The sequence below is a fragment of the Aplosporella prunicola genome, assembly GCF_010093885.1.
Source record: "Aplosporella prunicola CBS 121167 unplaced genomic scaffold K452scaffold_19, whole genome shotgun sequence".
NCBI classification, from domain to species: Eukaryota; Fungi; Ascomycota; class Dothideomycetes; order Botryosphaeriales; family Aplosporellaceae; genus Aplosporella; species Aplosporella prunicola.
Window position 1 is genome coordinate 312,791 of NW_022983547.1, and position 27,636 is coordinate 340,426.

The following is a 27,636-nucleotide window of genomic DNA, read 5'->3' on the forward strand; positions in this document are numbered from 1 at the left end:
TGCGTAAATTGATTAAGAGTTTCAACTCACTGACGAAAACAGCGCTTAGGGTTGTTACTGTCATGTGCCCAAAGCTATTTTTCAAATTACTTAGGAGGCATAGACATCTCAAAATTTTATATCTATATAGTATGCGGGAACTATCCCAGAATTAATTAACAAGTAAATGGGCAAAATCCACGGGAATATATTTTGAGGACTAACAACTCATTCCATTAAACAATCACTTTGAACGAGCAATGACTTGCGAGTATAGGAAACTCCAATGGATTACGAAACACCAATACCGTTGCCTGAGGTTAAACAATCTATATTGGACAGAATTGAGTATCTATAATTATGAAAAGATGAAAGTAATGGTTCCTTTTAAAGCGAGTTATGAGTGAAACAGATCTATCCAAGCCGGCGCCGCTCAAAAACCCCGCCGTTTTCACCAGACACCTTGCTCGCGGGAAACAGAAACAAAGTAGTAAAAGAACCCAACATAAACAGGCCGATCTAGCAGCATGAGATGTGTTAGACAGCCCGCAATTTAAGGACAACTGCTTGCGTAGCTCTCCACCTTATCACAATATCCCAGTACTCAAGACGAGGTTGCCACCTGTTGCTTGGCAAACGGAAGTCTAATGCCCAACCAGATCAAAGCAAGAAGGACCTTAGGGAAGAAAGTCATTTTCAACTTCATCCCCAATACCCGAGTTCCCACTCCGGCGTGTTCGTTTTGTCTTGCTGGTTCGGATCCTCTACGGCCCATGTGCTCCGGACAAACTCGTCCCAATCTTGCCAGTTGACCGGATCTCCGTAGCTGTCTAGGTTCATGTTGGCCATGCTTTCTGCTGACATGATATTGAATTCGTGGCTTGTTGACATCGGCATTGTAGCTAACGGCATTTGACCTTGTGGGAGCGGCGGGTGCGAACTTGAAGATGTTGCATGAGCTGGTGCATTGTGTGGTGTCGGCTCGGAAGGAATAGCAAAAGGGTTCATATTCATAGGGGCGGTAGTGTTGATGTCGAAGTTTTCGAGTGGGAGTCGCGGAATGGTGGAGCCCGCTGTGGTACCGGGACAGGTAACGGGTGCGGTTGCGCTTCTTGCCCTTGTGGACGCTGCGCTTTCACCACCCATGCATGCACTGGCATTGCGCAGAGCTTGAGTGCGCGCAAGCCTCGCTTTCCGGTATAGTTTCTTAACTGGCCTCCAGAGGCTCACATCTGTGACTCTGCTCCTCGCTCGTTCGTACACCGTGTCCACAATCGCCCATGCTTTATCCACTGCTGGACCTCTTGTCTGAACGCACAATTCAGCAAGGGCAACGGCAAGTGGGTGCCACTGCACATAAGTCTCGTAGTACCACTTGTACTTGGTAGTGACAGGGTGAGTTACTAGCTCATAGTCCAGTCTCAAATGCATAATGGCAACTTCCAGGATTTCCGTTTTTGTGGCGTTGCTCTTGAACGCATATCGACGCGTCTGGATCGGATAGTGAACCAGAAGCCAGAATTCTGCGACAACAATCTGGCTGACCTGGGAAACTGTGTGCTGTATCGGGATCGTGGGATCACAGTGCTTGACGTACTTATTTATCAGGCGCTCTTTGAAGGTCTCAACTTCCTGCTGTATGTTCTTCTGCCACTGTTCCCGTTTCTCATCACTATTGACATCCGCCGGAACAGGGCTGAAAAACCTTGGTGCGACCATTGAGGCCTCCTGACAGAGCTTGGAGAATGTGATTTCGGTGCAACCTATCTTCTCCCTTGGCGTTGTTCGAGTGCTGGGGTTAATGTCGTCATCGTCGATGTTAAGAGGCATTTTTGTGCTGCAGACACTCTGGTCTATTAACGGGAAAGAACCGCGGTCTTCGCAAGCACGGATGTCCAAGACAACTATCTGCCACCACAAACGCCTACGGAGTTCGGTTTCATATGGGGAGAAACCCGTTACTCCGCCGTCACGATGGAGATTCATATCTTGCGCGATACGCACGGCAAGACTGACGAGGGTCCATACGGAGCGTGTCCGGTTATGGCAGCGAAGGCATACCTGTTAGCACATTAGTTGTTGCTGGACAAACTCATCGCTTGTCATTGATAGACGACCAAATTCACATGGCTGACAAAAAAATGCTTACCAAATAAAGTACAAACGCCTGCAATGTTTCGAGTTCTTTACTGTTCAAGAAATCCGCATTTGCCAATGCGATCTCGGTGCAGTGCCTGTACTGAGCTGCCAAATTTGTCCTGTCCTTGCCCAACACTTTAAGACAGTCGGCGTCAGAGAGACTAATGACGGCTGCATAGTACATGGCAAACATCAATGCTTCTACACCGCCGCTCCGGGGGATGTTTGCTGCATCTGCCGCAGCAGCTAGAAGCCATGGGTTGACGGTTGGCTTATGCAACAATTTGAAGGTGGGATCGATGCGGTCGAAATAGACATCGGAGAGCATCTCGATCTGTGGACCAGGCGGATGGACCCAGCGTAGATCGGCCGACTCCATGTCGCCACTGAAGATAAACAGACTGTTCAGGAGGCGTCTTTCGTATGGGTCTGCTGAGGCTGGTGAGTTAACGCTCACCCGAGTCGAGTCATCCTCATCTTCGGATGACGGCTCGTTCAGAAGTTCTCTCAAGCCCTCTACCTAGATGCATTGTCAATTGGTCTGTTTGGCCAAAAGGAGCCTGCAGATTGCGACACATTCTTACCTCGCCACTCAAGCTCGTCCAAAAGTCCTCGCTCAAATACCTCCCTCCGTCCTCCTTCATTACAGGATGCGTCCCTTCCTCTTTCGGTGCACCTTGGCCTGCCCTCGGCGGCAAGCCACCCAGCCATTGCTCGGCGTACTCGGAGGTTTCGGCTTGCTCCTCCAGAGGCTTGCCTTTTGCAGCTCTGGCGGTGACGGCGACCTCGCCGCCCAATCTTTCGACGAGGCCTTCCAGATGGTCTAGTCTCCGCAGAAGCTCTTCATTGCGTCGGCCCTGCTTGCGCCGCTGCGCACGTTGCGAAGGAAAGATACACTCGACGCCGGAGCGCGTGCACGCAGAACATGGCTGGGTTTTGTCGCAGCGTATCTTCCGCGCCCGACAGGTGATGCAGCTTAGCGCGCTCGCTGGTGTGGGCATGGTGAGTCGGCGTGGTATTGGGGATTATAAAGTCAAGGTAAGTGACAGCGAGAGTCATCCTGTTCGTCTTGCTATTGCGGGTGCGTCGTCAGCCACCACCCTGCTATAGACAGGGCAGGGAGCTTAAAGCGCACGATGCGGGCACGGATTTGGGTTTTCAACAGGTAACCCCTTCCGCCTCCGCTGTAACCTACCGTCCAGAACTGAAAATTGCGCCCCGCAACCTTTGCTGCCAAGAGCCAAGAGCCCAGCCGCGAGTCATGTCCCGCCGCCAAAAATCACCTTGGGATTGACCCCTGTACAGAGTACATCTCACGCATGGCTTTACCTAGATACTAGGTTGTTCACACCTAAGCAAGTAATCTTGCCACGATCCAATTGGCTTCCTACGAGTACGATGTGTAATTTCATTTTCACTTCTCACGTATCGAGTGGGGGTGAAGAGGCAATGAGTCCGCCAGGTGGTGACAGTTCTGTAACCGACAAACGTACCGGACATATCCGGTGGAGATCGTTCGCCATATCCCCAGGGTAGCCATAGCTGTACTTCTAAGATAGCGCCAGGCGATGCGGGAAGGGCACCATAATCTACAAGGACGCCATCTTGACTATTAACAGTCTAAGAACAGGGCTATTGTAATCCCATGAGAGACCCAGCTGTTAGTAGCGAAGTAGAACTACCTAGTGTCTACACTCCCTGGTTGTGAAAGTTAAAACATAATATACTGGTGAAGATTAGAAATCAAAGGTTAGCAATTATACGAACGTTGACCTCCGGATAACCGTTGACTAGAACCCAGGTCTTCCCGTAGATCTTAGTAGGACACCTGAAGTCCGACGAGTAATACTCAATTGGTTGGGAATGCTCCTCATGACCTTCTCAATCCGCCTGGGACGCTCATCCTCGAGGCGCTTGCGACAAAGGTAGTCGAGAGAATCGACAGAACGATCAAAGTTGCCATACCGCGGCAGAGGCGATGATGACCTTTCACGGTCGGCTGGCATAACGTTGTTGACCCTCGACCTTTGACTTGATTCTTCGAGGCATTGTTCGACCGATTCCGCTTCTTGCACTTGCGCAAATCATTCGTGTTGAGCCCGTAAACGGGATTGCATGTCGGTCAACCCGTTGCGGGAACAACAGGATCATAAGCCATCCGTCTCGTTGCATGAGATCTTCTCGAAGCCAGCGCTGTCCTAGTTATGCCACGGCAGCAGGTGTCCTTGTCGGAGAGACGGGAGCGCGAAAGGGGTGAGAGAGAGGACGGGAGCGCATGATGTAAGCGAAATAGTCGTTCAGGTAGACGGCGATGATGGTGTCCCAGGCTGGGGTTCTTGTGGTGGTGATGGTGGTCAGGAGTGAAGAGGAGGCGGAGCTTTGGGTCAGACAGGCCCGAGGTCCCAGAGTTTTAGCGCGCCACCAGCGCCACCAACGTGACCAACACCACACATGCCACCTTTCCAGGCACCAGATTGATTTGCTTCTTCTTCTTATTCTTCGCACCCAGACTATCAATGGCTTCATAATTTTATCAATGTGTGCCCTCCTTTCCGTTAATCGACTGGCCATGGCTGCTTGCCATGTACCTGCATCTGATTCAATCGATCGGGACCAGCTGACAGCCTCCGATGAATGTGACGTGACCGCTCCATATGGGGGCTCATTTCTAAGCACCCCACGTCTTCTGCCCCTCACCCCACTGCGCCGTCAGAGCCGGGGACGGAGGGTATATCAGTACTAAATAATCCCACCCTTCTCATGTCCTCTTTTTTCTTGCCGCCCACATCCAACCGCGAATTCAGACACAATGGCAGAGCAGAAGCCCAACATTACTCTCTACACCACTCAAACGCCCAATGGCATCAAGATTTCCATCACATTGGAAGAACTTGGGTGAGCGGAGAGCTTTAATCTTCCTCAACACTGTCCATGCTGACTTTTATTCAAGCTTGCCTTACGAGGTCCGCAAAGTAGACATTTCCAAGCACGAGCAAAAGGAGGAGTGGTTTCTCAAGATCAACCCCAATGGCCGTATCCCTGCCTTGACAGACACTTTCTCCGATGGCGAGTCGATTCGGCTCTTTGAGTCTGGCTCCATTATGCAATACCTTGTATCGCGCTATGACAAGGATTACAAAATCTCCTACCCTCCGGGGTCGCGCGAATTCTACGAGATGAACAACTGGTTGTTCTTCCAGAACGCTGGCGTGGGTCCCATGCAAGGCCAGGTTCGTAGCGACTACTATGTTGACTGTAGACACTGGTTCTAACTTTTGCAGGCCAACCATTTCACTCGCTACGCCCCAGATATCTTTGAATACGGTATCTCGCGCTACCAAAACGAAACGCGTCGTCTCTACGGCGTTATGAACAAGCGTCTTACCGAGACTGGAGGCTTCCTGGCCGGCGACAAATGTACTATTGCAGACATTGCGCACTGGGGCTGGGTCGCAGCTGCTGGTTGGGCGGGCGTTGAGATTGACGAATTCCCCGCTCTTAAGGCATGGGAGGACCGTATGGCCGAGAGACCCGCTGTGGAAAAGGGCAGACATGTGCCCGAGCGGCATACGATCAAGGACCTTTTGAGGGACAAGCAGAAGATGGAAGAGCATGCGGCGGAGTCGAGGAAGTGGGTCCAGGCCGGCATGAAGAGTGATGCAAAACAATAAGGGCAGTGAGTTTGATTGACTGCGTAGCAGATGCATGGAGATTTGCGCTCAAACAAGCTTGCTTTGTGGGGGCGAAGTATTATTATCCTATGGCCTGAAGCGTTGGTCTAGATATTGGATGCTATGAGCGGGTTGTGGGCACTTCTCAATCATTTTCGAAGAGTGAGCATTCTGATTAGGTGGGCTACATTAATTGTTAGGTGGGCTACATTTATTGTTAGGTGGGCTACATTTATTGTCAAATACAGTAAGTCCCATATTCGAATCCTATAGTTGTCAACATGTTTGCAATTTGTTGGCTGTCTGGAAGCCTATATCTCCTTCCCTTTCCGGTCTCTGATTGGTCTACTGTTTGTTTTTTTTTTTTTTTTTTGTTTCTTTGCCTTTGTTCTCATTGTAGTTCGGGAGGCAGCGTGTTGAAGTGAGCAGTGCAGAGGTATGCTCAGGAACTAACGTCTGCACACGTCCAACTCATCCGCGTTAAGCAATAGTACTGGTAGCGGCTCAATAAGCGGTAGTCTGTGCAGTATCTAATACTTTACGACCAAGATTTCGTTGACCCTAAACGCGGCCAACATGCATATATCTTGAAGCGTATATGTATTTCGAAGTACAAATTGGCACTATCGGGCGTTTTTGGATTTCTGTTGTGATGGTGAGTGGCTTTTCAGTGGCTAGGCTCCACTTACGTCAGTTAAAAGTAGGCTATTGTGGCTGGGTGCGGGTCCGTGTGAGTGAACTCACCATAAGCACCGTTCCTTCATTCACCTTTACTCTTGGCATCTTCGCTTAGCACCTCTGATGGTCTATATAAACGCCCCCTCCCCCCAGCTTTCTTTTCTCTTCAACTCGCTGAACTCCTTGAAACACGAACGGCACATTCATCTGTCCGCTGTCGACCTCGTCAATCTTGGACTGTAAGCTTGTTCTTGTTGAGCCATCTATTGCGCCGGTTCGTAAATACTTACGACGGTTTGCAAGCTCTTGCTTTTGCCTGCAGCACGTCCCTTTGGAGGAACTTTCTGATCTATGGCTGATGATTACCTGGCACTTCGGTGCTGGGTGTCAAGTCTGATTGGACCAACCCGATGATGATTCAAACATGGTCGGTCTCCATTGCACTCCACTCTGGTGGTATGCTTTGGTAGAACTAGACTGCTTTCAACGTCTTCCACTTCGGTGGTATGGCTGAAACAAAAACAATCTGATGGGTTTTGTTTGAAGTGCCTTGAATCCCTTCCACCTTCTATAGCTTTATATACACCATTTGAATGTCAAATGAATTTCTCAAAGCCTTCAATGTTGATTACATTTACATGCAACCGTCTTTCCTGTTGTTCTATCTTGAAGTGAAGTAGAGCCGTATGATTGAACACGCTGCGGCACAAATGGCCCACCAGTTTGTATCAGACATCCTAATCATAATCAGTGTCACTTTTACTTGGGGATAACGTGTGACCAAAGGGCCTAAATCCAGCCGTCAGTGAGCGAGAGAAGCCTTGCACTGCTTCTCACGGGTTTATTGGCTACTGAAGCAGTTGCGTGTATGACAGTTAAGGCAAGTTCAGGCCTTGGCAGCGAACTTACGAGCAAGTTCTAGCATGTGACAAGTGATCGGGGGCCGCCCGCCCGCTAGCGCCTCGCATCTTTAAATACTCCCTCCCGCCCCCGCCCCCTCCACTCTCTTTTTTCTTCCTCCACACAAGTCTCTGATTTGGCTGCTGACCCGAGGACCAAGTTCACGGAACCACATTGAGTGCTTCCGAAACGGTTGGCATGATTCGCTCTGCCGCTATCGGCGCCCTTGGTAAGTCATCCTCACCTCACCTCACCTCACTCTCACTGCTGAAGTTTGTGCTGACTTTCTTGACGCAGACCGCTACAAAGTCCACTGCAGCGCTGGCCAACCACCTGAAGCCTTCCCGGTACTGTTCGCAGTCCGGTTCAAGCAGGGCCGTTGGTGATAACGATGGCTTTAGCCTGTACGGCATTGATACGTCTTGTGGATTCCCGGGAGCCTCTTTGGGACGCCGCACGTCTTGCGACCCATGAAGGTCACACCACCGAGTTTGAGCAGCAGTCTCCCTGAGCCAGTTGACACCGGCTCACATATCGACGCGAGTCGAGAGTTCTGGGGCTACGCATTTCCATGGGCCATGTCTCTGGGGTAAGCGCATCCGGTTGTGTCTCTGTATGGAGGGAAAGTCCAGGACGGACCTTGTCTTCCGTGGGATTTTCTCTGCCCATCCTATATCACCTTGGCCTTGAATTGGCGCTTGCTCGTCCTCGCGTCTCTACTCGGTTTCAGGTGGACGATTGCTCAGCTAGGTGTATTTAGCTAGGCGTTATCGCATGGCAATGTTGCACTAATGGGAGCTCAAAGTTCTACAAATACATATTCTTAGATAGTTCTTTCATATTTGCGGGCAATCAGAACACAGACTTCTCAGGGCAGGCTTGTCATCGACTTGGTCTTTGTTCCTGTATGAAAGTATAACTATCAAACAATACAATCAAAGCTGACCAACTTCGAGGCATTGTTTTCTTGTGAATGACCAACAAACAATGAATGCAGCGACTCACATCAAGCTCAAGCTCGTAAGATGCAGCCATCGACCAACCCATGCGAGTGTGCCCTCAACACAAACAGCATAACGACCACCGGCCATGCGTTCCTGGCTCTCCAGTGACATAGAGTTTGAAGTTGATGGGGCTGAAGGCAGCTGTCGGCGACCAAGGCGTGACATGTCGTTGGAAATTCCCTGATGTGGTTTGGCGACCGGCGGGAGAAGAGTGGGGTCCAGACTAGACCATGCACGGGCTTTAGCCGACAGGGACTGCATGATTGGTACCCGGAAATGTCTTTCTGTGTCACGATGATGCGTGCTTTAGATGCTGAGATTTATGTCAAAAGAGACTGTATCTTCACTGATTGGCTAGATATTTGTACTTGAAAGCAATCTTTCAACGTTCATGATCCCGCTTTTGAGCGCTGAGGCATTGTTACCGGCGGCTATATACTATTTTTAAGTTTGTTTGAGAGAAATATGCTGCGTTTTTTCTGAAGTTATGGACGAATCAGTCCATCCCTTCATTTCAAATTCGAAAAGATAACCCAACCTGACAGCAAGAAGAAACGTTTGAACCGCACAGTAAAGAATGAGTAACGACTTGCATAGCAAGAACCGGTTCTATACACTTGTACATATCTCTATCATTTGACAAAAGTAAAGCTTGAAATATGTCATGAGAAAATTCCACCCAAGATGCTGGCAGATCCGACAAGAAATAAAAAGTTTCGACACCTGATTGCTTATAAGTATACTACAGTTATAATAGCACCTACTACGCGCTGACTCCGCCAACCCAAGCGTTGTAGTTCGTGACACCGCTCGTAGGTTTCTCCAGAATAGCCTCACCAGTACCGCTCAGCACTGTGGCACTATCGCGTACGATCGAAATGACCACCTTGCCCGTCTGGCCATTAAAGGGACGAGAGAAATGGTTTGCGCCAGCAGCAGTGGCCTCGAAAGATGTCGCATCATTGTCGCCGATCTTGATTGTGACTGTGGCCGGGCTGCTCAACAACGCTGTGACAAACACTCCGTCTTCCGCGATCTCGTTCGGGTCGTAACATGTCTGGTATCCGTAGATGTTGATGTCCGACTTGCAGTTATTGCCCGTGGCCTCAGTGGTGCCGGCCGCACCAGGTGTGAGTCGGTACCAGTACTGCAGCTTCTCAGTCGTTACATCTGCGGAGCCAGTTTTGTACTGAGAGATATAGTAGGGCAGTAGATCGCGCCAGGCGTCGTGTGGCATGCCATCGACGTAAGTGTGGGCATTGATGTTGTCACCCTGCGGGATGCCGTCGGACCAGATTGGCCCAATGTAGTGCGACTCGCCGTAATCATTCCAGGTAACGATTTCGACAAATTCGGGTTGGAGGTCGATGGCTTGCTGCCATCGCTCATGCCACATGCTATCGCCACGCCAGACCCACGCCTTGTTGTAGCCAGGCAAATCGGTGTAAAACCAAGGTGAAACGCCCATCATGTAGGCCTTGTCACTACCGATGGCGTTCGTCCAGGCTACGTCTGAGGCATTGGTCATGTTGTTGGGGCCCTCGGGCCACATGTCCCATGAGAAGGCGCCATCAACGATGTCCAAGTGCGTTGCAAATTCGGTAGTACCAAGTGATGTCCAGTCAGGCACGAGGAAGATGTCGCTAGAGACTTGGGACTTGATCGTGGACCAGTCATTGATGTTGTCAGCATCAGTGCCCTCAAACGTCGATACGAGAGGGAGGCTGTTGTGTTTGTAGTGATAGTCATTGCTTGCGTAAGTCTGCAAAACAGTGATGATGTCTGAGGCCGACCAAGCCTGACCGTTTCCTTTATAGTCAAAGGAGAAGAAGAGCTTGAACCCGGTGCTCTCGGCTGCTTTGAAGGCGTTGGCAACCTGCGTCTCAGTTGCTGACCCGGACCACGGAGGCGTGATATTGAGGACAAAGGCATCAATGTCAGCGGCTTGTGCGAGGGCGATGTCCGACTCCCATTGCGCTACTGTGTACGACTGAGCGACGCCGACCTTGAAGCAGGTTTAGCAGCGGACCATTAGAAGAAGGAAGAAGAAATATTACAATGACATGTGCGAAGACAGCCTTAGCCGCCGCGGAGCCGGCAAAGGCAGCGAGTGACGCTAAAGCTAAGACAAGCTTCATGATGCGTACTATGCGACGACAGAGAAAGCGGATAGCAAAGAATGGGAAAGTAAGATGAGACCTAAGGCGGGAGATGACGACCAGGTGCAACAAAAGGCCGATGAGGCAGGAAGACGGCAGATCAAGCGTGAGCTTTTATACCTACATTTTTCGTCAATCAGCTCAGACATCTCACTCCCGTGGCACGAGAAAACAACCGGGCGGCGGCGGCCCGGAGGACAACCTCATCGAGGCAAGTTCATGGGGGCGGAAAGCGGGCGCCGTTACGAAGCCCTCCGTAGTGGCGCGAGGATGCAAAAAGCACGACGATGATGTCGAGCTCGGCCCCGGCCGGTCGGCAAGGGGGCCAGCAGTGACCAACAATCATCCACCCTCTCAGCCTCGGCACCCTCTCTGTGTAAGTAAAACTGTACGCTTGCACCCCAAATGTCTTTCGATCTGCTGGCCGAGTTTGGCAGCGGAGGCCAGCAGCCGCCGCCGCCGACACAGCAAACCCCACGTCCGCTTCCCCCGCAACAGCAGCCGCAACGCCAGCAACAGCGCTTCTCGTTCTTCGACGATCTCGCCGATTTGAACCCATCTTCCGCCAATGCTCAGGCCCCTGCCCCTGCCCAAGCTAACGACGATTGGGGTGATTTTGAGGATGCCACTCCAGCCGCGACTTCTAAAAATACCCAGCCGTCGGATCCTTGGGAGTCGCTCCGCGCCTTTGCATCACCCTCGTCGGCCTCCACCCCACCCGTCGCAAAGGCTCCAACACCGGCGCTGAACACGGCCCCTCCACAAAACGACCTGTTTGATTTTGGTTCCTGGGACCCTCCGCAGACACAGACGCCGAAGCCAGCCGTGCAACAGACCCCCACGCCGGCCCCGCCACGTGATCCGAATGTCTTGTTTGATGCTGAGAACCTCTCCGTCTCCGAGGAGGAGGACGACGATTTTGGAGACTTTGAAGGCGGAGCCTCAACCACGGCCTTGAACATCGACAGCCTCATAGACGAGCTGGAGCTCAGTGATCCACTAAGCTCACTTGCTCCATCTTCCAAGAAGACCGATTGGAAGACAAACACTGTGGCAAAATTCGCTGCACAAGGACGCTCGGCTGCCAGTCCCATCAAACCAGCAGCTGTCAAGACACCTCCGAAGCCTCAGGTCGCCAAGACGCCAAAGCCAGCTCCCAAGCCAACACCAAAACCGGTCCACAACCCTCTCGATGATTGGGACGACTTCACTGAAACCACTCCCGCTTCGTCCGCATCCCAGCCCTCCGCCCTTCCCATCCCCCAACCTCGCACCATCTCCGATCCGCGCCCCGGCGAGCTTCCCCCCACCAACATTCCTCCGCCTGCTCTCCTTCTCACCCTGTTCCCACCCATCTTTTCCGCTGCCCAAAGCTCCCTCTTCCAGCCCCTTTCGTCGCAACCACAAGACATTAAGAACAAGATCCTTGCCGATACAGCTACGTTTCGTTTCCTCCACGGCTATCTAGCCATTGGCACGGTGGCCGCGCGTGTCATTGCGGGACGCAAGCTACGCTGGAAGCGCGACACGTTTCTCGCGCAGGGCATGCGGATTGCACCCGCAGGGCGCCAGGGCGGCATGAAGCTGACGTCAATCGACCGCAGCGAGTCGACCAAGGAAGATCGTGAGGCGGCGGACGTGGTGAGGGCATGGCGCGAGCAGGTGGGACGGCTGCGGACCGTAGCGGCATCGGTCAACTCACAGGTCGGAGGGCTCGGACATGTGCCCGAGATGGCGGAGACGATGGCGGTGCGGACGGCCAAAGAATCCGAGGGCGCGGTGACAGCGCTGAGACAGTGTGCGTTGTGCGGGCTCAAGCGGAATGAGCGGGTGGGCAAGGTGGACGTGGAGGTGGAGGATAGTTTTGGCGAATGGTGGATGGACCAATTGAGCATGCATCGAGGTATGTGGTGGTGGAGTCAAGGCGGAGTGAGACCAGGCGCTAACGTGTCTTTCACTGGCAGCATGCAGGAACTTCTGGGAGGAGCACAAGGAACGGCTGCGGTGAGAGGCGGCGGAGGGGGGTGCGGGTGGCGAACATCTGGCGGGTAAGGTGTGGAGTGGAGAGCTATCAAGCTATGGCAGATGCGCGATGATGCAGGTTGGGGAAGAGAGTGGCTCGCTCGGCGCTTCGGCTCTTCCTGAGCCCCAGCGCGCAAGCTTAGCCCAGTCAGCCAGAGCCAGCACCTTGAGGATTATTGAGAGAGAAAGAAGTCTTGGTTTACCTACTCCTACTACTCTACTACTCTACCCCTCGCCCACTCGCCCATCTCACGTGTGTGTGTGTCTGTCTGTCGCGCACATCACGAGCCGCCTCTCTCTGTCGTCCAGGCCCCGTGCGAGCGAAGAGCTTCGAGATCCTCCCCCCCCCCCCCCCCGAACCAGCGTCCGCCGAGGACCCTCGCCATCTCTCTTGCTTCGCTCGTCCGCCCTCTGCTTCTCCCTCGCGCGCCCTGTGCCACCCTCGTCCTCGCCGCCCAAGCCGCCCTCACGCCGCCGCTGCCTGTACAACCACCCGCGCCCACTACCACCGGCTAGCTGGCCTAAGTCAGCTGTCCCATGGTAATGAGCACGCCAAATGACAATGGTGAGTCGCCTTCTCCGCCGTTGCCCGCCCCTCCGCGGCTGCTGCCCGCGTGCTGTGGCGCTGTGCGCATGCCTCTGCAGCCGCGTGTATTTATGAGCGTGCCATGATCCGCCAGATCCGCCAGAACCGCCAGAACCGCTCTGATGTGCGTCGTCGTAGGCTCCAAACCCTCAAGCACCACCTCCCCGGAGCCGTCGACGCCAGATTCGCCCTCGCTCGGCGACTACAAGCTCGCCAAGAACAAGAGCACGACCAACCTGCTGTCCCAATCCAACCCGTCCCTCTCCGTGAACACCGTGCGGCCGCGCATGTCGTTCGACGCAGGTTCCTTGCGTGACTATGACAGGCTGACGAGGTTGGTCCCTCGCCGCGGGTGCGTGCTGCGGCGCTGAAGGCTGATGAAAATGCTGCTTTGCCAGGTCGCCCATCGTTCCCGAACACGAGCATGGTCTTGGAGCTTCAGGCCTGCGTCGCATACGGCAGCGCCAACAGTCCGTCAGAACAGGACCCACCCCCACCTCCGCTGGGCCCTCGAGAGCCGGCTCCATAAACATCTCCATCCCTCCCACCCGCCATCCCTCGACCACTCTGCCCTCCGGTCCGAGCTCCCCGACCTGGCAATTCTCCGAAGACCTCTCCCGTTTCCCCTCGGAATCACTCCATTCCTTCTCCTTTGCCCACCAATCCGAGGATTTCATGCACAACCGGCAAAACGTCCTGAAGCGCTCCATAGACTTCATGCGAGACAAGCTGGGATGGGCTGCTACAAATCCGGGAATTGCCAATGCACAGGCGCGCTTGAGCGGTGATCAGGAAGTCCAGAGCATGGTGGACCTTTTATCTCGGGCAAACTTGATCGGGCAGGAGGCCCAGCAGGCGCATGGCCTGGGTGTACCAGGCCCCATCACAGGTCCGGCCGATACCTCTGGAGACAACATATTCGAGAAGAACTTCGTGCCGCGGACGGAGAGCCCGGAGCCTCTGGACGAGAACGTGGCTGTAACCAGCCCCAAGAGCGACGCCCCCTTCTCGCCGATTGAAAACAAAACACCCGGGGAAGACTCGCTTTTGTTGGAGAAGCAAGCAAGTGGTGAAGCCATTGCCAAGGTCGTGTCTCGGGACTCCGGTGTCTCACCGACCTCGTCACCGCCGCATCGCGTATCCCGACTGGCTTTGAAGAGGACCTACACCGACACCGGACCCTTAAGCATCCAAAGCAAACTTCACGACGCCCTTGCCCAACCTTACGTCTCGGCAGAACCTGCGGCACTCGACTCCCACATTGTTCCCCCCGCTACAGCTTCCACCACCGGCACGCAATCTGTTACGTCGGTTACGGGGTCACATGCGGCTTCGGCACCTCACGGACACGGTAGTCGTTGGGCCCCAGCCGCCCAAGCCATTTTTACCACTGAAGCGCAGTCTCCTTGGACCATCACTGCAGCGAACGACCTAGCGTGTCTTGTGTTCGGCGTGACACGGCAAGAGGTGCGGAAAATGGGCATTCTGGAAGTTGTGCAGCCGGAGAGGAGGAAATGGTTGGAAGAGAAGCTGAAAGACCCCGAAGTTGGCTCGCGGCAAGCGAACAATGTCCCGAACCAAAATCAAAAGCCAAATCCAGCAGGCACAGTGGGGTTAGCCAAGGGCAATGGTGTCACGGCAAAACTTTTGAGTAAACCGTCTTCACGGCAGGTTGCCCAATCGCGACGATCCAAGACCGATGATGGGAGCGGCTCATCGATGATGGCCCGGAAAACCGTCAAAGGCGGCCTGAACCATCAAGCCAACAAGTCTCGAGGCGTGCTCCTTTGCGGCGACGTGGTGCCCATCCAGAAGCGGAATGGTGCAACGGGAGCCGCAAGTCTATGGGTCAAGGAGAAGCGCGGAGGCTTGATTTGGGTGCTCGAGGAAATCGCAGAAGACGTCGTCTTCGTTACCGTGGACGAAATCGGGTCCGTCGTCAAGGGCCAGGGCAGCATCGAGGCCATCTGGGGCACGGAACGGGTGCGGCGAGGGATGGACCTTGCGCGGCTGATCCCTGAAATTCCACGCATTCCCGGTACGAACACGGGTGCGCTGGATTTCGACAGGATCGCCGAGCTGAAGACCTTCACCGCTCGCACCCAAAATAGCATTAACATTCCCATTACCGTGCACCAGGTGCCGGAGGAGCCGACATTCCGCGTCTCTAGCTTCCCCCACATTGCCGGTATCGTCGTTCTGTCCGCCAGCACCCTTCAGATCACTAGCTCCAACACCGTCTTTTCCTCAGCCCTCTTCGGTCAAGACAAACCCGACGGGCTGCACATCACCGAGCTGCTCCCAAGCTTTGACAAGATCCTCCATGTCATGACCGATGAAGATCAGATCAGTCTGGTCGATGGTATCGTCATTCCAGAGCACAGCTTCCGTCGCGCACGAGCTTTGCTCGCCATTAGAGAGGGCAAAGAGGATGCAGCTGCCATCTTCCTGCGGCCCAGTGGCCTTCCAGCTAGGCATCGTGATGGCGCAGAAATAATGGTCGATGTGCAAATGAGAGTCGTTAAAAGCGATAAGACACCCAAGTTTGAAGACCACGTCATCGTAGAGGACGAAGAGCGCGTTGTACCACCCTCATCTGAAGTCGTGTATGCGCTCTGGGTCACATACTCGAGACATTTGCATGCGGCTACCCACGGCGTCGGGCCCATCACTCCTTTGATTTCGAGACCTGCCACGCCGCCCCACCAGCCGTCTCCTGGGCAGAGCGTCAGCATGCTGCATCCCGAAGAGGCAGAATCTACCGATAGCTCCAAAAGAGACACCCCTCCTGGAACTGGCGTGTCCCTCTTGACGAAGCAGATCAAGCAAGCGACAGAGCAACCCGTAGCAGAAGTGCCCGTGCCTCCGAAAGCACCTGAAGAAACACAAGAACCAGCCCCACCATCGAAAAAGAAGACCATTAATGATTTTGTTGTTCTCGAGGACATGGGCCAAGGTGCTTACGGCCAGGTCAAGCTATGTCGGTACAAGAACAGCAACAAGAAGATGGTCATCAAGTACGTCACCAAACGACGTATCCTTGTCGACACCTGGACCCGCGACCGTCGATTGGGTACGGTGCCGCTTGAAATCCACGTGCTTGATTATCTGCGGCGGGACGGCTTAAAGCATCCCAACATTGTCGAGATGGCCGACTTTTTCGAAGACGACGTTAACTACTACATCGAGATGGTGCCGCACGGGCTACCGGGTATGGATCTGTTTGACTACATCGAGCTGCGAGTCAACATGGACGAGAACGAGTGTCGTAAGATTTTTGTCCAGGTGGCCGAGGCGCTGCATCACTTGCACACGAAAGCCAAGGTCGTACACCGCGATATTAAAGATGAGAACGTTGTTCTCGACGGCGAGGGTAACATCAATCTGATCGACTTTGGCTCAGCGGCGTACATAAAGAACGGGCCGTTTGACGTATTTGTCGGCACGATCGGTAAGCTTCTCTTTCTTTCTTTCCCTCTCTTCTTCCAGTAAAATAAGAGGTGACTAACCAAGCGCCCCTGTCGCATCGCAACAGACTACGCCGCGCCCGAAGTGCTTGCCGGCAAGTCGTACCGTGGCAAGGAGCAGGACGTGTGGGCGCTGGGCATCCTGCTATACACGATCGTGTACAAGGAGAACCCCTTTTACAGCATCGACGAGATCATGGACCACGATCTGCGCGTGCCGTACATCATGAGCGAGGAGAGCATCGACTTGATCCGCCTCATGCTGAACCGTGACGTCGATGAGCGCATTAGTATCGGGCAGGTGCTGGAGCACCCGTGGTGTAAGATGCAGGGTTAGGAGATGGCGTTGTTGTCGGCGGCGGCAGCAGCAGCATGACGATGGATGGGTGCAGTGGAGGGGGCGCCACTTGTGCGCTTTGAGATGGGGCTGCACAGGAGGGTGGGTGTGGCAGGCAGTTGGTGCTGTGTAGGCAGGAAGGAAGCAAGCAAGGAAGGGAGGGAAGGTGGTGGGTGTATGTGGTAGTCCGGATGGTTGCATATTGTTGTTGGGAAGCAGAAAGAATACACATTTCTAGGATAGATAGGCGGGTGGAAGAAGGAGAGTGGAAACATGGCAGCCTGGTGGGGGGAGGGGGTGGAGGGCGGAAGGGGCCACGGGAAAGAATATGGCGAACGAGGACTTATTACTGCAAATTCGACACGATGAAAGGATACCAAAAAAGCCCAAAGGCAAACAAACAAGCAAACAAGCAAGCACGCACGCACGCAAGCAAGCAAGCAATGTCTGTCGGTGGTCAATCAGGCTCGCGCGCACGCAACGCTACGCACGCTCGGCGCATCAAGAGGAAGACGAAAGAAACGAGAAAACGGTAGAAAAAAAAAGAAGAAAAAGGAAGAAAAACACTCTCACACGCCAACAACAACAAGAGAGCAAACAGATCACGGACAGTCCTGGCTATTATTCTCCGGACCGCGGGTTTGGGCAGGGATCCCGCCGCCAGGACGAGTACAGAAAGAGAGAGAAAGAGAAAGCAGCCAAGTATCTAAATCATCTACCTATTCTTATTTCCATATTTCCTTTCATTGATTTTTGATTTTGTTTCTTCTTTCCCCTCTCCCACCCCATCATCATCATCCGCTTTCTCGCCGCTTCTTTCGCCGTGGATGAATATGGTTTTTTTTTTTTTTTTTTTTTTTTTTTTTTTTTTTTTTCTCTTTTTTTCCCTGATATAGCTGTAGGCGGTATATACATTCATACATAAGAAATCTCGGATACCCAAATATATGCCGATAGCGTTGCTCTACATATATGGATATGGATATATGCGGATGGGGACAAGGAATGTGCATTTGTGCGAGGTGCGTGTGGGTGTAGATGTGGATGTGATTCGAGCGGGTGGCCGGCTGCGCGGCAGTTATGATGGCTGGCTGGCTGAGTGGCTGGTTGGTTGGTTGGTTGATGGACAAGAGGACGCGTGAGAGGCGGGTTCTTGCTTGTTCACGTGTTGTGCATACCTTACCCTGTCTGTCAGCCTTATGATATGGCACGGGGATTAACGATTGTCATGCTGATCGTTCGCGTGCGGATGGGCTGCTGAGATGCGGGTGATGCGCCGTGGACGTGACGCGGGGGTCTGGCGGTGGCGGTGGTGGCTATGTCCTCTTGGTGGTGAGATGGGCGCGGGTGCGCGTGTCGAATGATTTATTGTCTCGGGAAAAGGCGGACCCGTTGGATTTCCGTTGCTTACTTACCTGTCTCATGTAACTTGAGACCAGCGATGGAGCGATTAGTTGTGTACTAGTATACTCTTTCCTTGACGTCGACGACGAGACATATGGCATGGCACTTGCTGTGGAGCCACGAGAATGGCGAAGAATCGATTGGTTCTTTGAAGATTAGTTATCTAGGTATAGTACTTAGAGACCTGTACCCATGTCGTTGCTTCTACTATGAGATACCCTGGCTTTGACCCCGCAATATCTCTGTCATAGTCACCCAACAGAACAGCAGCCCATCATGAATGAATGTTGCAATTTAGTCCCTACTTATCAACTGCACCACTCCAAACAACCAATCAGCATACGCAAGTAGACATGAAGCTCATCATCAAAACTCCATGCAAACAATCATCAATTCGAGCCCACGACAAAGTCATCGACAGCTCAAGTCGAAGGTGTGTTGCACTGGAGGCAGCAAAGAGCGATTGAGGACGTAGAATTTGGCCAGACAACACGGTTGCCTACACGTTTAAAGTGTGCCAGTCTCGTGTTGACTGAAAGGTGTTGTCGAGAAGAATGAGTACATAACTCTTGCGGGTGCACTATTTATAAGTGTTGTGTCGAGCGAGACAAGTTGTCGATACGCGTGCGAGTAGGTGACGGCGAGGAACTATTTGTACGAGAGTCTATATATACTATTAACCTTTCCGTTTTGGTCCCATTTAATTCTTAGTCTCGGATCTAGCTGTTAGGGCGTTAATGCGACTGTGTTTATCAAGTGACCACACTTTCGAGAGCATTCATATATGCTAGTCACCACTGCGTCTTACCCTTCCAGAGAAACGAAGATTATTGGCAATATAGATTTGCTGGTTGCCTGGAATCACCAGGTATTTGGCTGGCTGCAACAGCATTTATGAAACGCAGCCAAACGGGCCTGGTTATTGGCGCGCTAGAGTGGTTGGTGGTAGTGATGGTAATGGTAGCGCTAGAACTGGAGATTTTTCCTGACACAATCACGTATGCTGTTTCTCAATCCCAGAATGCTCGCATGCCCTCGAAGGTTGCTGTTGACGCGGGGCTGGTTGCCGTACTGCATGTTTTGTGCATCGTAGATCCAGCAGTTTCGGAATGAGAGTCCACTGCTGAAATAAAACCTTTCTAGTATACGTCCGAAATTTGTTCATAAGAGGACTACGTTTCGATGTTTGAGAGGGGTAGAAGGTGTTTTCAGACAAGTCACGCTCATGCTCGAAGTCCATTAGATGTTGGAACCTAGTTCTAGTCCGTCGGAGGTGGTGTCTCGGAGCGATGCCTAAGAAACAGAGTGCTGACGCCATACAAGCTCCCTGGATAAAAGGCGCAAAGGGTTGTACCATCCTTTTTGCGGTAGTATGTTAGTAAATCTGTGGTTGTGAACAGTCGGTACCCCTTAGATGACGATCGTTTCCAAACACGGGCTCGAGCTCGCGACAACGTCGTTTCGTCAAGGCACATCTTGTCGGAGGATTCAGGATGCGGACTTCATATTTTCGAGACTTGGTGTTATAACAGTAGGACGGTCGTCCGGGCGGGTGCCTAAAGCAATACGTCATACAAAGTTCGATACCAAGGTCACGGTGGATGGTCGTCGGGTGGCCTGTTGTGCTGGAATCATACGAGGTGCCCGACCAACAGCGATGGCGAACATCAGTGGGCGCGGTACTGACGTGCGGATGGGGCGGGAAAAAAAAGCAGTGCTGAGGTGCCGTCGCCCGTGCGCCCTCATCAGGCAGATAGATTGGGCGCTGGGTTGTGGAGAAAAGCGACGGACACTACGGCCGGACCGAGGGAGGATGGAGACAAAGGGTTTTGAAGCGACTGCGAGGCTCAAGTGAGACGGATCGAGCCATGATAAACTGGAGCTAGAGACGCGGGGTTGCGGGTGGCGGCGGATTTGGTTGGACGAGAAGGGCAAGAAGTTGAGCGATGGAGAGTCATGAAACGCCAAGTCAGCGGCACGAGAGGGCGACATGGATGCGACAGCCTCACACCGCTGGCAGTGAAGAGCCGCTGTCGGACTGCTGACGTGGTGTGGAGAGTGGGCGCATGATGTGGAGCGGAGATGCAAGAGATAGGGGAAGAGAGAAAGAGGTAGTGAAGAGGTAGAGGGAGGAGGAGGAGGAGGAGGAGGAGGGAGAGAGGGTAGGTAGCTAGCTTGTGGCGCAGCGCGGAGGGCCCGGAGGGAAGGGAAGGGAAGGGAAGGGTGCGTGAAGCTATCGTGACAGCCCATGCAAGCGTGGACGCCGGATGAGATTAAAGATGCAATAGCTAGCTCCGCCGTTGAGCCCGTGCATCGCTTGGACGGCGCAGCGAATGAGACGAGCCTTCGCTCTCTCTCTCTCTCTCTCTCGATGGGAGCTTCCCTCCCCCATAAACATACTCTCTCCGCCCGCCACCGCTCCCGTCCCGCTCCCTCTGATCCATTCGCCCCTCGTTTTTTAGTGGCCCTGCGGTGGTGGCTCTCTCCTCCAGCTGTCAGTCGCCGCCCACTTCCCACTCCCATCCACCCCCCCCGTTCCGCTCAAGCCCCGCGCTGCACACACCCCCCGAAACGTCACCAGCCAATTTGCCCAACCCCCCCCGAAAGCCGCCGTCTTTTCGTGCCTAGCGTCTCCGACGCAAATGCTGCCGTAGTCGCAGGCCTGAAGCACCTTTGCTCGGGACGCTGCCGTCAAAAAGTCTGATTTTTTGACTCCTGCCGCTGCCGCCGCCGTAAGAGGAGCAGATCCCTGTCGCCCTCTCCCTCAACACCACCGCCGCGCCACCGTCTTGCACAAAAAAAGCCCTCTCCGGGCCCAGTGTCCTGCAGCCTGCTGCGTGGCTCACCCTCGCCCCGTCGCTAAATGCGGTCCATGGCAATGGTCTCTCATACCCAGGCGGTCCCGACTATTACACCGCCGAGCAGCTCGCATGGCGATCGCAGCTCCTGGGATTATGCCGTTCCCTTGAACCACGAGGTAGGTAACACGTCGATGCCATCCACGCTTTCGGGTCGCTGTCCTCGGCTACTTGCAGTACTGCCGGCGCTAGCCGCGGCCCCGTCTTTGTGCCTGCTGCAGCGATCCTCCCTGACAACCCTCTTGCTGAGATCTTCGCTGCTAACGCCACTGGCTCCACGCAGAACGCCTTCTATGACCCAAAAGCATACATGTCGCACGATGTGTCCAAGGCCTACTCCCGTCAACCTGTCTCGTACCAGCAGGCCAACGGCGTCCCCCGTCACGCCCAGCGCCGCAACGACACCATGGACTCGTTTCGCTCCAACAAGTCCGCCCACGCCACTGACGCCTACTTGATGCCCCGCAAGGGCGACTCCCTGGGCAGGAAACAAAGCAGCCAAAGCGAGGCCGACAGCTTGCTGGAGCTGTACAAGCAGAACAGCCGCCAGGCCTCACCCAACATCCGGAACGAGCCGTGGGAGTACGAGCAGCCGCAGGAGACGGAAGAGGTGGAGAGGCAGGATGGCTACTGGATACATCGCGACAAGCTTGCTCAGATCGAGAGGACTGAGCTGGAAGAGGCTGGCTTCCTTCCGCGCGCAAACAGTTCAGAGAGCAGGTCTAGCAGCAGGTCTAGAGTTGCTGGGAGGAAGAGGGACACGTCGGCCAAGGGCGACAGCCGGCTCCACCAGGAGGAAAAGAAGATGCGCATGGTTTCACCCATACCCGCAGAAGACGAGCCCGAGGACAAACACGAGCCGATCGGCCTGCCTACACCAGAAGAGATAGCGGCGGACCGCGAGAAGAACAACGCCCGCAGCCCTGCTCCTCGCCCCGGCACCTCAAGAATTCCCCTTGCCAGAGCCAGCCCGGCGCCCATACCCAACAATTTCGTCGAGAGAGACGCGCCTTTGCCGCGGAGTCGCAGCAATAGCGGCGCATGGTCTAACGTCCCTGGAGAGGGCATTGTTCTTCCGAAGCCGCGCAGGAGGGGTGGAAGTGTTGGTAGTCAGGTGTTACTGGACGATGTGGATTCCACGCGATCGACAACAGGGAGCGAAGAAGAGCGTGGTCAGAAGAAAAAGACGACAACGACGACGAAGAAGTCAAAGCCTCCAAAGTCGGCCACGTCGGCGCCCACGTCCGTCAAAAGGCCCCAGATGCCTGCCAAGGCTGCTACGACTACTGGAAGTAGGAAGGCAAGCACGATGGCTCGCAATGTGTCGCAGCCCAAGCCAAGGACGGCATCAACTCCGCGGCCGCGCACAAGCGGTAATGATCGTCCAAAGAATCCCATCAATCGTCCTGAGGGAGAGGCGCCATGGCTTGCTACCATGTTTAAGCCTGACCCGAGGTTGCCTCCGGAGAAGCAGTTGGTCCCCACGCATGCCAAGCGGATAGCCCAAGAACAATGGGTGAAAGAAGGAAATGACGGTACAATCTATGACCACGAGAAGAAGTTGTTGGATGAGAAGGCGTGGCCTCCGAACTACCAACTTCAAGAATCAGCGTCAGAGGAAGAAAGTCACCAGGAGCATCAACAACCAGAGCCGCAGCCAGAGGCTCAGCCGGAACCTCAACCAGAGTTTCAACTGCCGTCTCAGCCGGAGCCTCAACCAACACCTCAGCCGGAGCCTCAGTCGGAGCCTGAGCCGCCCCAGTCTCGTCAAGAACCCCATCCTGAGCCCGAGCTCAAGCGGGAGAAGTCGAAGCGGTCTATCCGTTCGTTCAAGCGGGCCAAGCCAGAAGGCATGCCGCAATCGCGTCGGTCCGAGTCGAACGAGCATGGAGGCTACAAGACTATGCCGTCCGTTAACAAGCCTGTGGCTCCGACTCCTCCGATTGTCCCCAGTTCCACCACGACGATCAGTGGTCCTCGCACTCCCAAGCCTGATAGCTCTAGGAAGCCCGATACTATCAGGGTCCAAGACCCCGACGAGAAGGAGGATGTGAAGCCGAAGAAGAGCGCATGCTGCTGCGTCGTCATGTAAATGTTTTAGTCACCACCGGGTTGGCCACAACCTCAACTACCACTGCCAGAGTTTCTGGATTCTTTTGTCATTTTTCTTTGCACTTTTTCAATCGAACCATACCCACAGCGCCGGATGGTTTTAATCGGCGCTTCTGTACAGCGACACGTTCAACGTTTCCTTTGTCCGCGGCGTTCCCTGGAGCTAGCTCTTTCGGAAAAGGCTCAAATATCCACGGTACTGGTTTTCACTTTTTTGCACTACACTTTTTATTGACTGGGGGGTTTCTACTGCATGATAGCGTACAGCGGCTTGGTTGGCGATTTCCCTCTTCGATTCAGATTCTTTTTCGTTTTGTTCCCCATAGCATGGCGTTCCTCATCTTTGCTGCTTTTGCTGCTACTGCTGCTGCTTCCGCAACCTCTCTGTTTTCCTCACTTAGTTTGCGCGTACTGCTTCTCAGCTCTGGCATCAGATTGCGCCTGTTGCCCTCCTTCTCATTTTGCATCAAGGACGGACAAATCAGCCTGCGCGCACCATAGCGGCGGGCGCCCGTCCGAGTCTGGTTAATTGCTTTTTTCGAGCAAGACGGTGCTGCATAAAGCTGGTCTTGTAACAAGTCTTTCAAGTAAATCCCGTACTCGGTTCCGTAGCTGCGGGTTGAATAACAGCACAATAACTACCTACTTATCAAATACTCGACGGGTGATGTACATGCCAAGTGACGTGAGGGGATCGACAAGGCCCGTCGAAGGGACCAGCGAACGCCAGTGTTGCAGCTGGCGAACGGCCCTGCATGCATATGCTGCGAACCCTAGGTTATAAAATCCTGGGCAGTGCTGAGCAGGAAGACGGCACGTGACCGGGCGCCAAGCCGGAGAGAGCTCGCTTCACGGCACAAAGGCGGGAGCGCAAAATCCCTCTTGGGGAAACTTTTCGACGGCCCTCCCCTCACACCCAACGACGACACGCGAAAGCAACAACACCAAATCTCCGTATCTCCATCTCTTCGAGGAACACCCGACATCCCCAAACCCCACCCGAAAAACCCACAATGGTACGGCGCACCCAGTCACCTATACCCACATCCACACCCACATCTACATCCACATGATACATACATATATGGACCACGAGGTGGGAGGAGGAGGAGAAGGAGGAGGAGGAGGAGGATGTGGAGATTGCCACATAGACACACAGACACAGACACAGACACACCGACGGACACATAAAACAAAAAGCTAACGTAGCTGTAACAGTCGGACGGAGAAGAGCCCACTTCCCCCGTTGAGCAGCAGGAGGTCGAGGTCTCTGCCGATGCCAGCAGCGGCCAGATGTCCGTGCTTGACGCGCTCAAGGGCGTGCTCAAGCTGGCGCTGATCCACGACGGGCTTGCGCGCGGCCTGCGCGAGGCCTCCAAGGCGCTGGACCGCCGCCAGGCGCACATGTGCGTCCTCAACGAGGCGTGCGAGGAGGAGGCCTACAAGAAGCTCGTCGTTGCCCTCTGCTCCGAGCACAAGATCCCCCTCATCAAGGTCCCTGATGGCAAGCAGCTCGGCGAGTGGGCTGGTCTTTGTACGTTTTTTCCTCTCTCTTTTTCCTTGTTTCTCTCTCTCTCTCTCTCTCTCTCTCTCTGTCTAGGTCTAGCTAGCTCGCTCTTTCTTTTCTCTGCCCCCAGTGCTCTACTTGGTCGAGTGGGGGGAGAGAGCTGTGTTTTGATGATGGGAGAAGCACTTTGACTAACATGGCTCTCCTTACAGGCCAGATCGACCGCGAGGGCAACGCCCGCAAGGTCGTCAACTGCTCTTGCGTCGTCGTCAAGGACTGGGGTGAGGAGTCGCAGGAGCGCTCCATCCTGCTCAACTACTTCCAGACCGAGCAGTAAGCGCGCCCATCCTCTTCGGACTTTGCGCACGCCCGCCGTCTCTATTTGTTAAATCACACCCCCCCAACCTTTGCCTTCCCAATCGCTGCTTTCGGTAGTAGTGGTTGATTGATGGATTGGGGACGCGACGCGCGTGGCTTGGCGGGCCTGGCTTGGCTTGGTTTGGATTTGGGCCGTCTTCGGAGCCTATCTCCTCCCTTCCTGCTTGCTCTGTTAGTGGGCGGAGAATCTCAATCATCAACGGAAGATGTGCTTTTTGCGCGTGATATTGCTGTCCTGTCCTGTTCTGTCTTGCCTTGCCTTGCCTTGCCTTGCCTTGTCATAGCATGCATCCCGCGCATGCCAATGGCAATAAGGTACCATGCCATGCCATACCATGCAGCTACAATCATCCGCACGCCATTCTATATCTACCCAAACCACCAAAACCAGGATATCAACCCACCCCCGCCCAAACCAACCCTACCTCAGCCGCTCCCTCCCCAGCCCCGTCCCCATTCCTGCATCCATACCCAACCCCGCCGTCGCCGGATCAGCAGCCGCATTGCCACTCCCCTCGCCCAAGAACGCGCGCCCCGGCCTTGGCAAGCCACGCTCGACGTCCGCTTGCACGCTCGCGCGCACCTCCTCCTCGCGCCGCTTGCGCTCCTCGTGCTGCGCGCGCACGCGCTCCGCCGACCGCTCCGAGCCGCCGCCCCAGACGAAGTTGCCGGCGCCGCCGCGGCCGGTGCGCGCGAGGGGCGTTTCGGGTCTAGACGCTGATGCTGAGGTGGGTGGTGTGGTCGTGGTGGTACCGGAGGAGGAAATGTTGGGGCTGGTGCTGGAAGAAAGGTCCTTGAGCGGTGGCTCCGCCGTCGGCGTGCTGTGCGCCGTCGTGTCCGTCGTGGCGCCCGTCTGGGCGAGCGTGGCGGGCGAGTAGTAGTTCCCTGCGCCGCCGCGGCCCATGTGCGCGTATTCCTGGGGTGTGCTGGTTGTTGTAGGCGAGGTTGCGGTGGGGGAGACGACGACGGGGTTGGCGGCTTCGGTGTCCTGTTTGTGGGGGAGGGGCGTTAGTGTGGGAGTGAGGTGGATGTGGGTGAGGGGGTGGTGGTGAAGACGCCAATTGTCATGTCTGTCTGTCGGGTAGGCAGCCAGCATTGAGTGACGGAATGACATGAAAGTCCATAGGTGGAAAACAACAACCATCACGCCATACTAGATAGGTACACGCACCTCAGCCGCGCGCCTGCTCGCCTCCTCTCCCATGCCGATGTTTCCTGCGCCGCCGCGACCCCAAGACATGGCTTCTGCTGTTGGTGGTGGTGGTGTCTTTGTCGTCGTCGTAGTCGCAGTCGCTATGCCTTCTTCTTTTTCCTTGTCCGGGCCGCTCTGTCCAATTCGTTCGACCGTTCGTTCGTTCGACCGCAAAAGCGAATGCTCCTGTACGTAGGGCGTGTATGTGTGCAAGTCCGTTCGTCGTCTTGTCTTGTCCTGTCTTGACACAAGCAAGCAAGCAGTCAGGCAATCCAGGCACACAGGACGCGCACGCACTAGCGGCGATCCGCGTCATACCTCCGCACACTCTCCTGCTCTGGCACTCTCAACTCCGTCCCGAAACTCTCCCCTCTCCGCCGCGGCACACGTTCACAAGCACAAGCACACTCGTACCCGTCCTCGAGTCCACACGCAGGCAGCAAACAACCGCCCCGCGCCCCGCGCCCCACGACCACGAGCCATGGTCGCGCGCGCCCGTGACGTCATGCATGTCATGCCCGGCGGGCCCAAGACCAAGCCCGGCAATCGGAGTGCGGGTTACGGCGGAGGCGCGTCCGGGGCCAGCAAGCGGAAGGAGGCCGGCGCTGGGGCTCGTACATACCTACCTAGGAAGGTAAGGGACATGGAACGCTAGAGGGTAGGCAGGTGTGCCGACTTGGCTTTTCGTGTGGAGGTGGCCGGGTACTCGTACTCTAGTTGTCTGCGTGCACATGACTGACTGATGGACTGGGTGTTGGGCGGCAGGGCATGGGATGGGAGCGCCTTCTCGTTTGGGTGGGTGGGTGAGAAATGGAAGAGGAAAGAGCGATGCTGAGGAAAGAGGAAAGAGGAACTCGTAAGAGGCCGCCCTGGCCCCAGTCACTGCCTACCTACCTAGGTAGGTCAGTCACACTCACAATCAAGAATCAACAGCTGTGGATGAAAAAAAAAGCTCATTATCAACCCATGCCACATTCCATCAATCACCCCGTCGGCGAGAGCGACAGTGCTACGTAACCCAACCCTAACGCTGCCAGGTATATAAGTCTGCAATGCATGCACTCACCCGACCTCTCCCCTTCCATTCCATTCCTTTCCTGGTAGGCCCCGAAAAGTAACATAACAACCACAACAAAAAAAGGAAAAAGGGAGTTTGTTTCCAGCGACTCCCTGGATGAAAACCCCAGAAGAAAGAAAAAAACACATGAGCCCTGCCCCCCCGGCATAAAAGAAGGAAGAGAAA

General features: G+C 54.5%; 12 protein-coding genes across 14 annotated transcripts; 8 read left to right on the forward strand and 4 right to left on the reverse strand.

Moving 5' to 3' along the window:
- Positions 1-406: 406 nt before the first annotated feature.
- Positions 407-3,296, reverse strand: K452DRAFT_320242 (uncharacterized protein). The gene is made up of 3 exons (XM_033544303.1): positions 2,703-3,296; positions 2,129-2,638; positions 407-2,040 (listed from the first exon to the last, which is right to left on the reverse strand). The coding sequence occupies exons 1-3, from the start codon at positions 3,117-3,119 to the stop codon at positions 682-684; spliced, it is 2,286 nt and encodes a 761-aa protein (XP_033395303.1). The 5' UTR covers positions 3,120-3,296; the 3' UTR covers positions 407-681.
- Positions 3,297-3,519: 223 nt separating this feature from the next.
- K452DRAFT_289589 (uncharacterized protein) lies at positions 3,520-4,470 on the reverse strand. The gene has a single exon (XM_033540854.1). It carries the CDS (start codon positions 4,122-4,124, stop codon positions 3,909-3,911), a length of 216 nt encoding a protein of 71 aa, XP_033395304.1. The 5' UTR covers positions 4,125-4,470; the 3' UTR covers positions 3,520-3,908.
- K452DRAFT_62606 (uncharacterized protein) lies at positions 4,277-4,962 on the forward strand. Its single transcript, XM_033546924.1, has one exon. The coding sequence runs from the start codon at positions 4,430-4,432 to the stop codon at positions 4,859-4,861; it is 432 nt and encodes a 143-aa protein (XP_033395305.1). The 5' UTR covers positions 4,277-4,429; the 3' UTR covers positions 4,862-4,962.
- Positions 4,716-6,170, forward strand: K452DRAFT_352408 (uncharacterized protein). Its single transcript, XM_033545771.1, has 3 exons — positions 4,716-5,013; positions 5,069-5,348; positions 5,400-6,170. Exons 1-3 carry the CDS (start codon positions 4,928-4,930, stop codon positions 5,787-5,789), a joined length of 756 nt encoding a protein of 251 aa, XP_033395306.1. The 5' UTR covers positions 4,716-4,927; the 3' UTR covers positions 5,790-6,170.
- A 2,741-nt stretch (positions 6,171-8,911) lies between these two features.
- Positions 8,912-10,616, reverse strand: K452DRAFT_360366 (glycoside hydrolase family 71 protein). The gene is made up of 2 exons (XM_033546337.1): positions 10,429-10,616; positions 8,912-10,376 (listed from the first exon to the last, which is right to left on the reverse strand). Exons 1-2 carry the CDS (start codon positions 10,507-10,509, stop codon positions 9,135-9,137), a joined length of 1,323 nt encoding a protein of 440 aa, XP_033395307.1. The 5' UTR covers positions 10,510-10,616; the 3' UTR covers positions 8,912-9,134.
- Positions 10,617-10,900: 284 nt separating this feature from the next.
- K452DRAFT_289596 (uncharacterized protein) lies at positions 10,901-12,641 on the forward strand. The gene is made up of 2 exons (XM_033540855.1): positions 10,901-12,433; positions 12,495-12,641. The coding sequence occupies exons 1-2, from the start codon at positions 10,936-10,938 to the stop codon at positions 12,536-12,538; spliced, it is 1,542 nt and encodes a 513-aa protein (XP_033395308.1). The 5' UTR covers positions 10,901-10,935; the 3' UTR covers positions 12,539-12,641.
- Positions 12,642-13,260: 619 nt separating this feature from the next.
- K452DRAFT_232240 (uncharacterized protein) lies at positions 13,261-16,942 on the forward strand (the record flags this gene model as incomplete). Its single annotated transcript, XM_033537214.1, has 3 exons — positions 13,261-13,472; positions 13,537-16,589; positions 16,674-16,942. The coding sequence occupies 3 exons, from the start codon at positions 13,261-13,263 to the stop codon at positions 16,940-16,942; spliced, it is 3,534 nt and encodes a 1,177-aa protein (XP_033395309.1).
- Positions 16,943-17,084: 142 nt separating this feature from the next.
- K452DRAFT_62673 (uncharacterized protein) lies at positions 17,085-17,794 on the forward strand. Its single transcript, XM_033546926.1, has 2 exons — positions 17,085-17,215; positions 17,261-17,794. Exon 2 carries the CDS (start codon positions 17,271-17,273, stop codon positions 17,697-17,699), a length of 429 nt encoding a protein of 142 aa, XP_033395310.1. The 5' UTR covers positions 17,085-17,215; positions 17,261-17,270; the 3' UTR covers positions 17,700-17,794.
- K452DRAFT_62640 (uncharacterized protein) lies at positions 17,795-18,171 on the forward strand. The gene has a single exon (XM_033546925.1). It carries the CDS (start codon positions 17,890-17,892, stop codon positions 18,082-18,084), a length of 195 nt encoding a protein of 64 aa, XP_033395311.1. The 5' UTR covers positions 17,795-17,889; the 3' UTR covers positions 18,085-18,171.
- Positions 18,172-20,911: 2,740 nt separating this feature from the next.
- K452DRAFT_352414 (uncharacterized protein) lies at positions 20,912-25,404 on the forward strand. Of its 3 annotated transcripts, XM_033545772.1 has the most exons (5): positions 20,912-21,323; positions 21,488-22,829; positions 22,854-23,254; positions 24,535-24,850; positions 25,036-25,404. In XM_033545772.1, exons 1-5 carry the CDS (start codon positions 21,210-21,212, stop codon positions 25,158-25,160), a joined length of 2,298 nt encoding a protein of 765 aa, XP_033395312.1. In that variant the 5' UTR covers positions 20,912-21,209; the 3' UTR covers positions 25,161-25,404. The 3 variants fall into 3 exon arrangements, with proteins under 3 accessions (XP_033395312.1, XP_033395313.1, XP_033395314.1); XM_033545774.1 differs by lacking the exons at positions 20,912-21,323; positions 21,488-22,829; positions 22,854-23,254 and adding an exon at positions 24,219-24,332; XM_033545773.1 differs by lacking the exons at positions 20,912-21,323; positions 21,488-22,829; positions 22,854-23,254; positions 24,535-24,850; positions 25,036-25,404 and adding an exon at positions 23,434-23,962.
- Positions 25,405-25,413: 9 nt separating this feature from the next.
- Positions 25,414-26,657, reverse strand: K452DRAFT_62745 (uncharacterized protein). Its single transcript, XM_033546928.1, has 2 exons — positions 26,373-26,657; positions 25,414-26,189 (listed from the first exon to the last, which is right to left on the reverse strand). Exons 1-2 carry the CDS (start codon positions 26,439-26,441, stop codon positions 25,623-25,625), a joined length of 636 nt encoding a protein of 211 aa, XP_033395315.1. The 5' UTR covers positions 26,442-26,657; the 3' UTR covers positions 25,414-25,622.
- Positions 26,472-27,302, forward strand: K452DRAFT_62723 (uncharacterized protein). Its single transcript, XM_033546927.1, has 2 exons — positions 26,472-27,027; positions 27,159-27,302. Exons 1-2 carry the CDS (start codon positions 26,597-26,599, stop codon positions 27,226-27,228), a joined length of 501 nt encoding a protein of 166 aa, XP_033395316.1. The 5' UTR covers positions 26,472-26,596; the 3' UTR covers positions 27,229-27,302.
- The last annotated feature ends 334 nt before the right edge of the window (positions 27,303-27,636 follow it).

What these genes read in the sequence shown, in the direction of transcription:
- K452DRAFT_320242 (XM_033544303.1), bottom strand. Translation starts at nt 3,119, where the DNA reads ATGCCCACACCAGCGAGCGCGCTAAGCTGCATCACCTGTCGGGCGCGG. An exon ending in GGACGAGCTTGAGTGGCGAG is followed by an intron (nt 2,639 to 2,702) that starts GTAAGAATGTGT and finishes CAATGCATCTAG; the next exon opens with GTAGAGGGCTTGAGAGAACT. An exon ending in AGGCGTTTGTACTTTATTTG is followed by an intron (nt 2,041 to 2,128) that starts GTAAGCATTTTT and finishes ATGTGCTAACAG; the next exon opens with GTATGCCTTCGCTGCCATAA.
- K452DRAFT_289589 (XM_033540854.1), bottom strand. Translation starts at nt 4,124, where the DNA reads ATGCCAGCCGACCGTGAAAGGTCATCATCGCCTCTGCCGCGGTATGGC.
- K452DRAFT_62606 (XM_033546924.1), top strand. Translation starts at nt 4,430, where the DNA reads ATGATGGTGTCCCAGGCTGGGGTTCTTGTGGTGGTGATGGTGGTCAGG.
- K452DRAFT_352408 (XM_033545771.1), top strand. Translation starts at nt 4,928, where the DNA reads ATGGCAGAGCAGAAGCCCAACATTACTCTCTACACCACTCAAACGCCC. An exon ending in ATCACATTGGAAGAACTTGG is followed by an intron (nt 5,014 to 5,068) that starts GTGAGCGGAGAG and finishes CTTTTATTCAAG; the next exon opens with CTTGCCTTACGAGGTCCGCA. An exon ending in TGGGTCCCATGCAAGGCCAG is followed by an intron (nt 5,349 to 5,399) that starts GTTCGTAGCGAC and finishes TAACTTTTGCAG; the next exon opens with GCCAACCATTTCACTCGCTA.
- K452DRAFT_360366 (XM_033546337.1), bottom strand. Translation starts at nt 10,509, where the DNA reads ATGAAGCTTGTCTTAGCTTTAGCGTCACTCGCTGCCTTTGCCGGCTCC. An exon ending in CTGTCTTCGCACATGTCATT is followed by an intron (nt 10,377 to 10,428) that starts GTAATATTTCTT and finishes ACCTGCTTCAAG; the next exon opens with GTCGGCGTCGCTCAGTCGTA.
- K452DRAFT_289596 (XM_033540855.1), top strand. Translation starts at nt 10,936, where the DNA reads ATGTCTTTCGATCTGCTGGCCGAGTTTGGCAGCGGAGGCCAGCAGCCG. An exon ending in CCAATTGAGCATGCATCGAG is followed by an intron (nt 12,434 to 12,494) that starts GTATGTGGTGGT and finishes TTTCACTGGCAG; the next exon opens with CATGCAGGAACTTCTGGGAG.
- K452DRAFT_62673 (XM_033546926.1), top strand. Translation starts at nt 17,271, where the DNA reads ATGGCGAACGAGGACTTATTACTGCAAATTCGACACGATGAAAGGATA.
- K452DRAFT_62640 (XM_033546925.1), top strand. Translation starts at nt 17,890, where the DNA reads ATGCCGATAGCGTTGCTCTACATATATGGATATGGATATATGCGGATG.
- K452DRAFT_352414 (XM_033545772.1), top strand. Translation starts at nt 21,210, where the DNA reads ATGCGGTCCATGGCAATGGTCTCTCATACCCAGGCGGTCCCGACTATT. An exon ending in CCGTTCCCTTGAACCACGAG is followed by an intron (nt 21,324 to 21,487) that starts GTAGGTAACACG and finishes GGCTCCACGCAG; the next exon opens with AACGCCTTCTATGACCCAAA. An exon ending in CGGCGAGTGGGCTGGTCTTT is followed by an intron (nt 24,851 to 25,035) that starts GTACGTTTTTTC and finishes CTCTCCTTACAG; the next exon opens with GCCAGATCGACCGCGAGGGC.
- K452DRAFT_62745 (XM_033546928.1), bottom strand. Translation starts at nt 26,441, where the DNA reads ATGTCTTGGGGTCGCGGCGGCGCAGGAAACATCGGCATGGGAGAGGAG. An exon ending in CGAGCAGGCGCGCGGCTGAG is followed by an intron (nt 26,190 to 26,372) that starts GTGCGTGTACCT and finishes CCCCACAAACAG; the next exon opens with GACACCGAAGCCGCCAACCC.
- K452DRAFT_62723 (XM_033546927.1), top strand. Translation starts at nt 26,597, where the DNA reads ATGTGTGCAAGTCCGTTCGTCGTCTTGTCTTGTCCTGTCTTGACACAA. An exon ending in GTACATACCTACCTAGGAAG is followed by an intron (nt 27,028 to 27,158) that starts GTAAGGGACATG and finishes GTTGGGCGGCAG; the next exon opens with GGCATGGGATGGGAGCGCCT.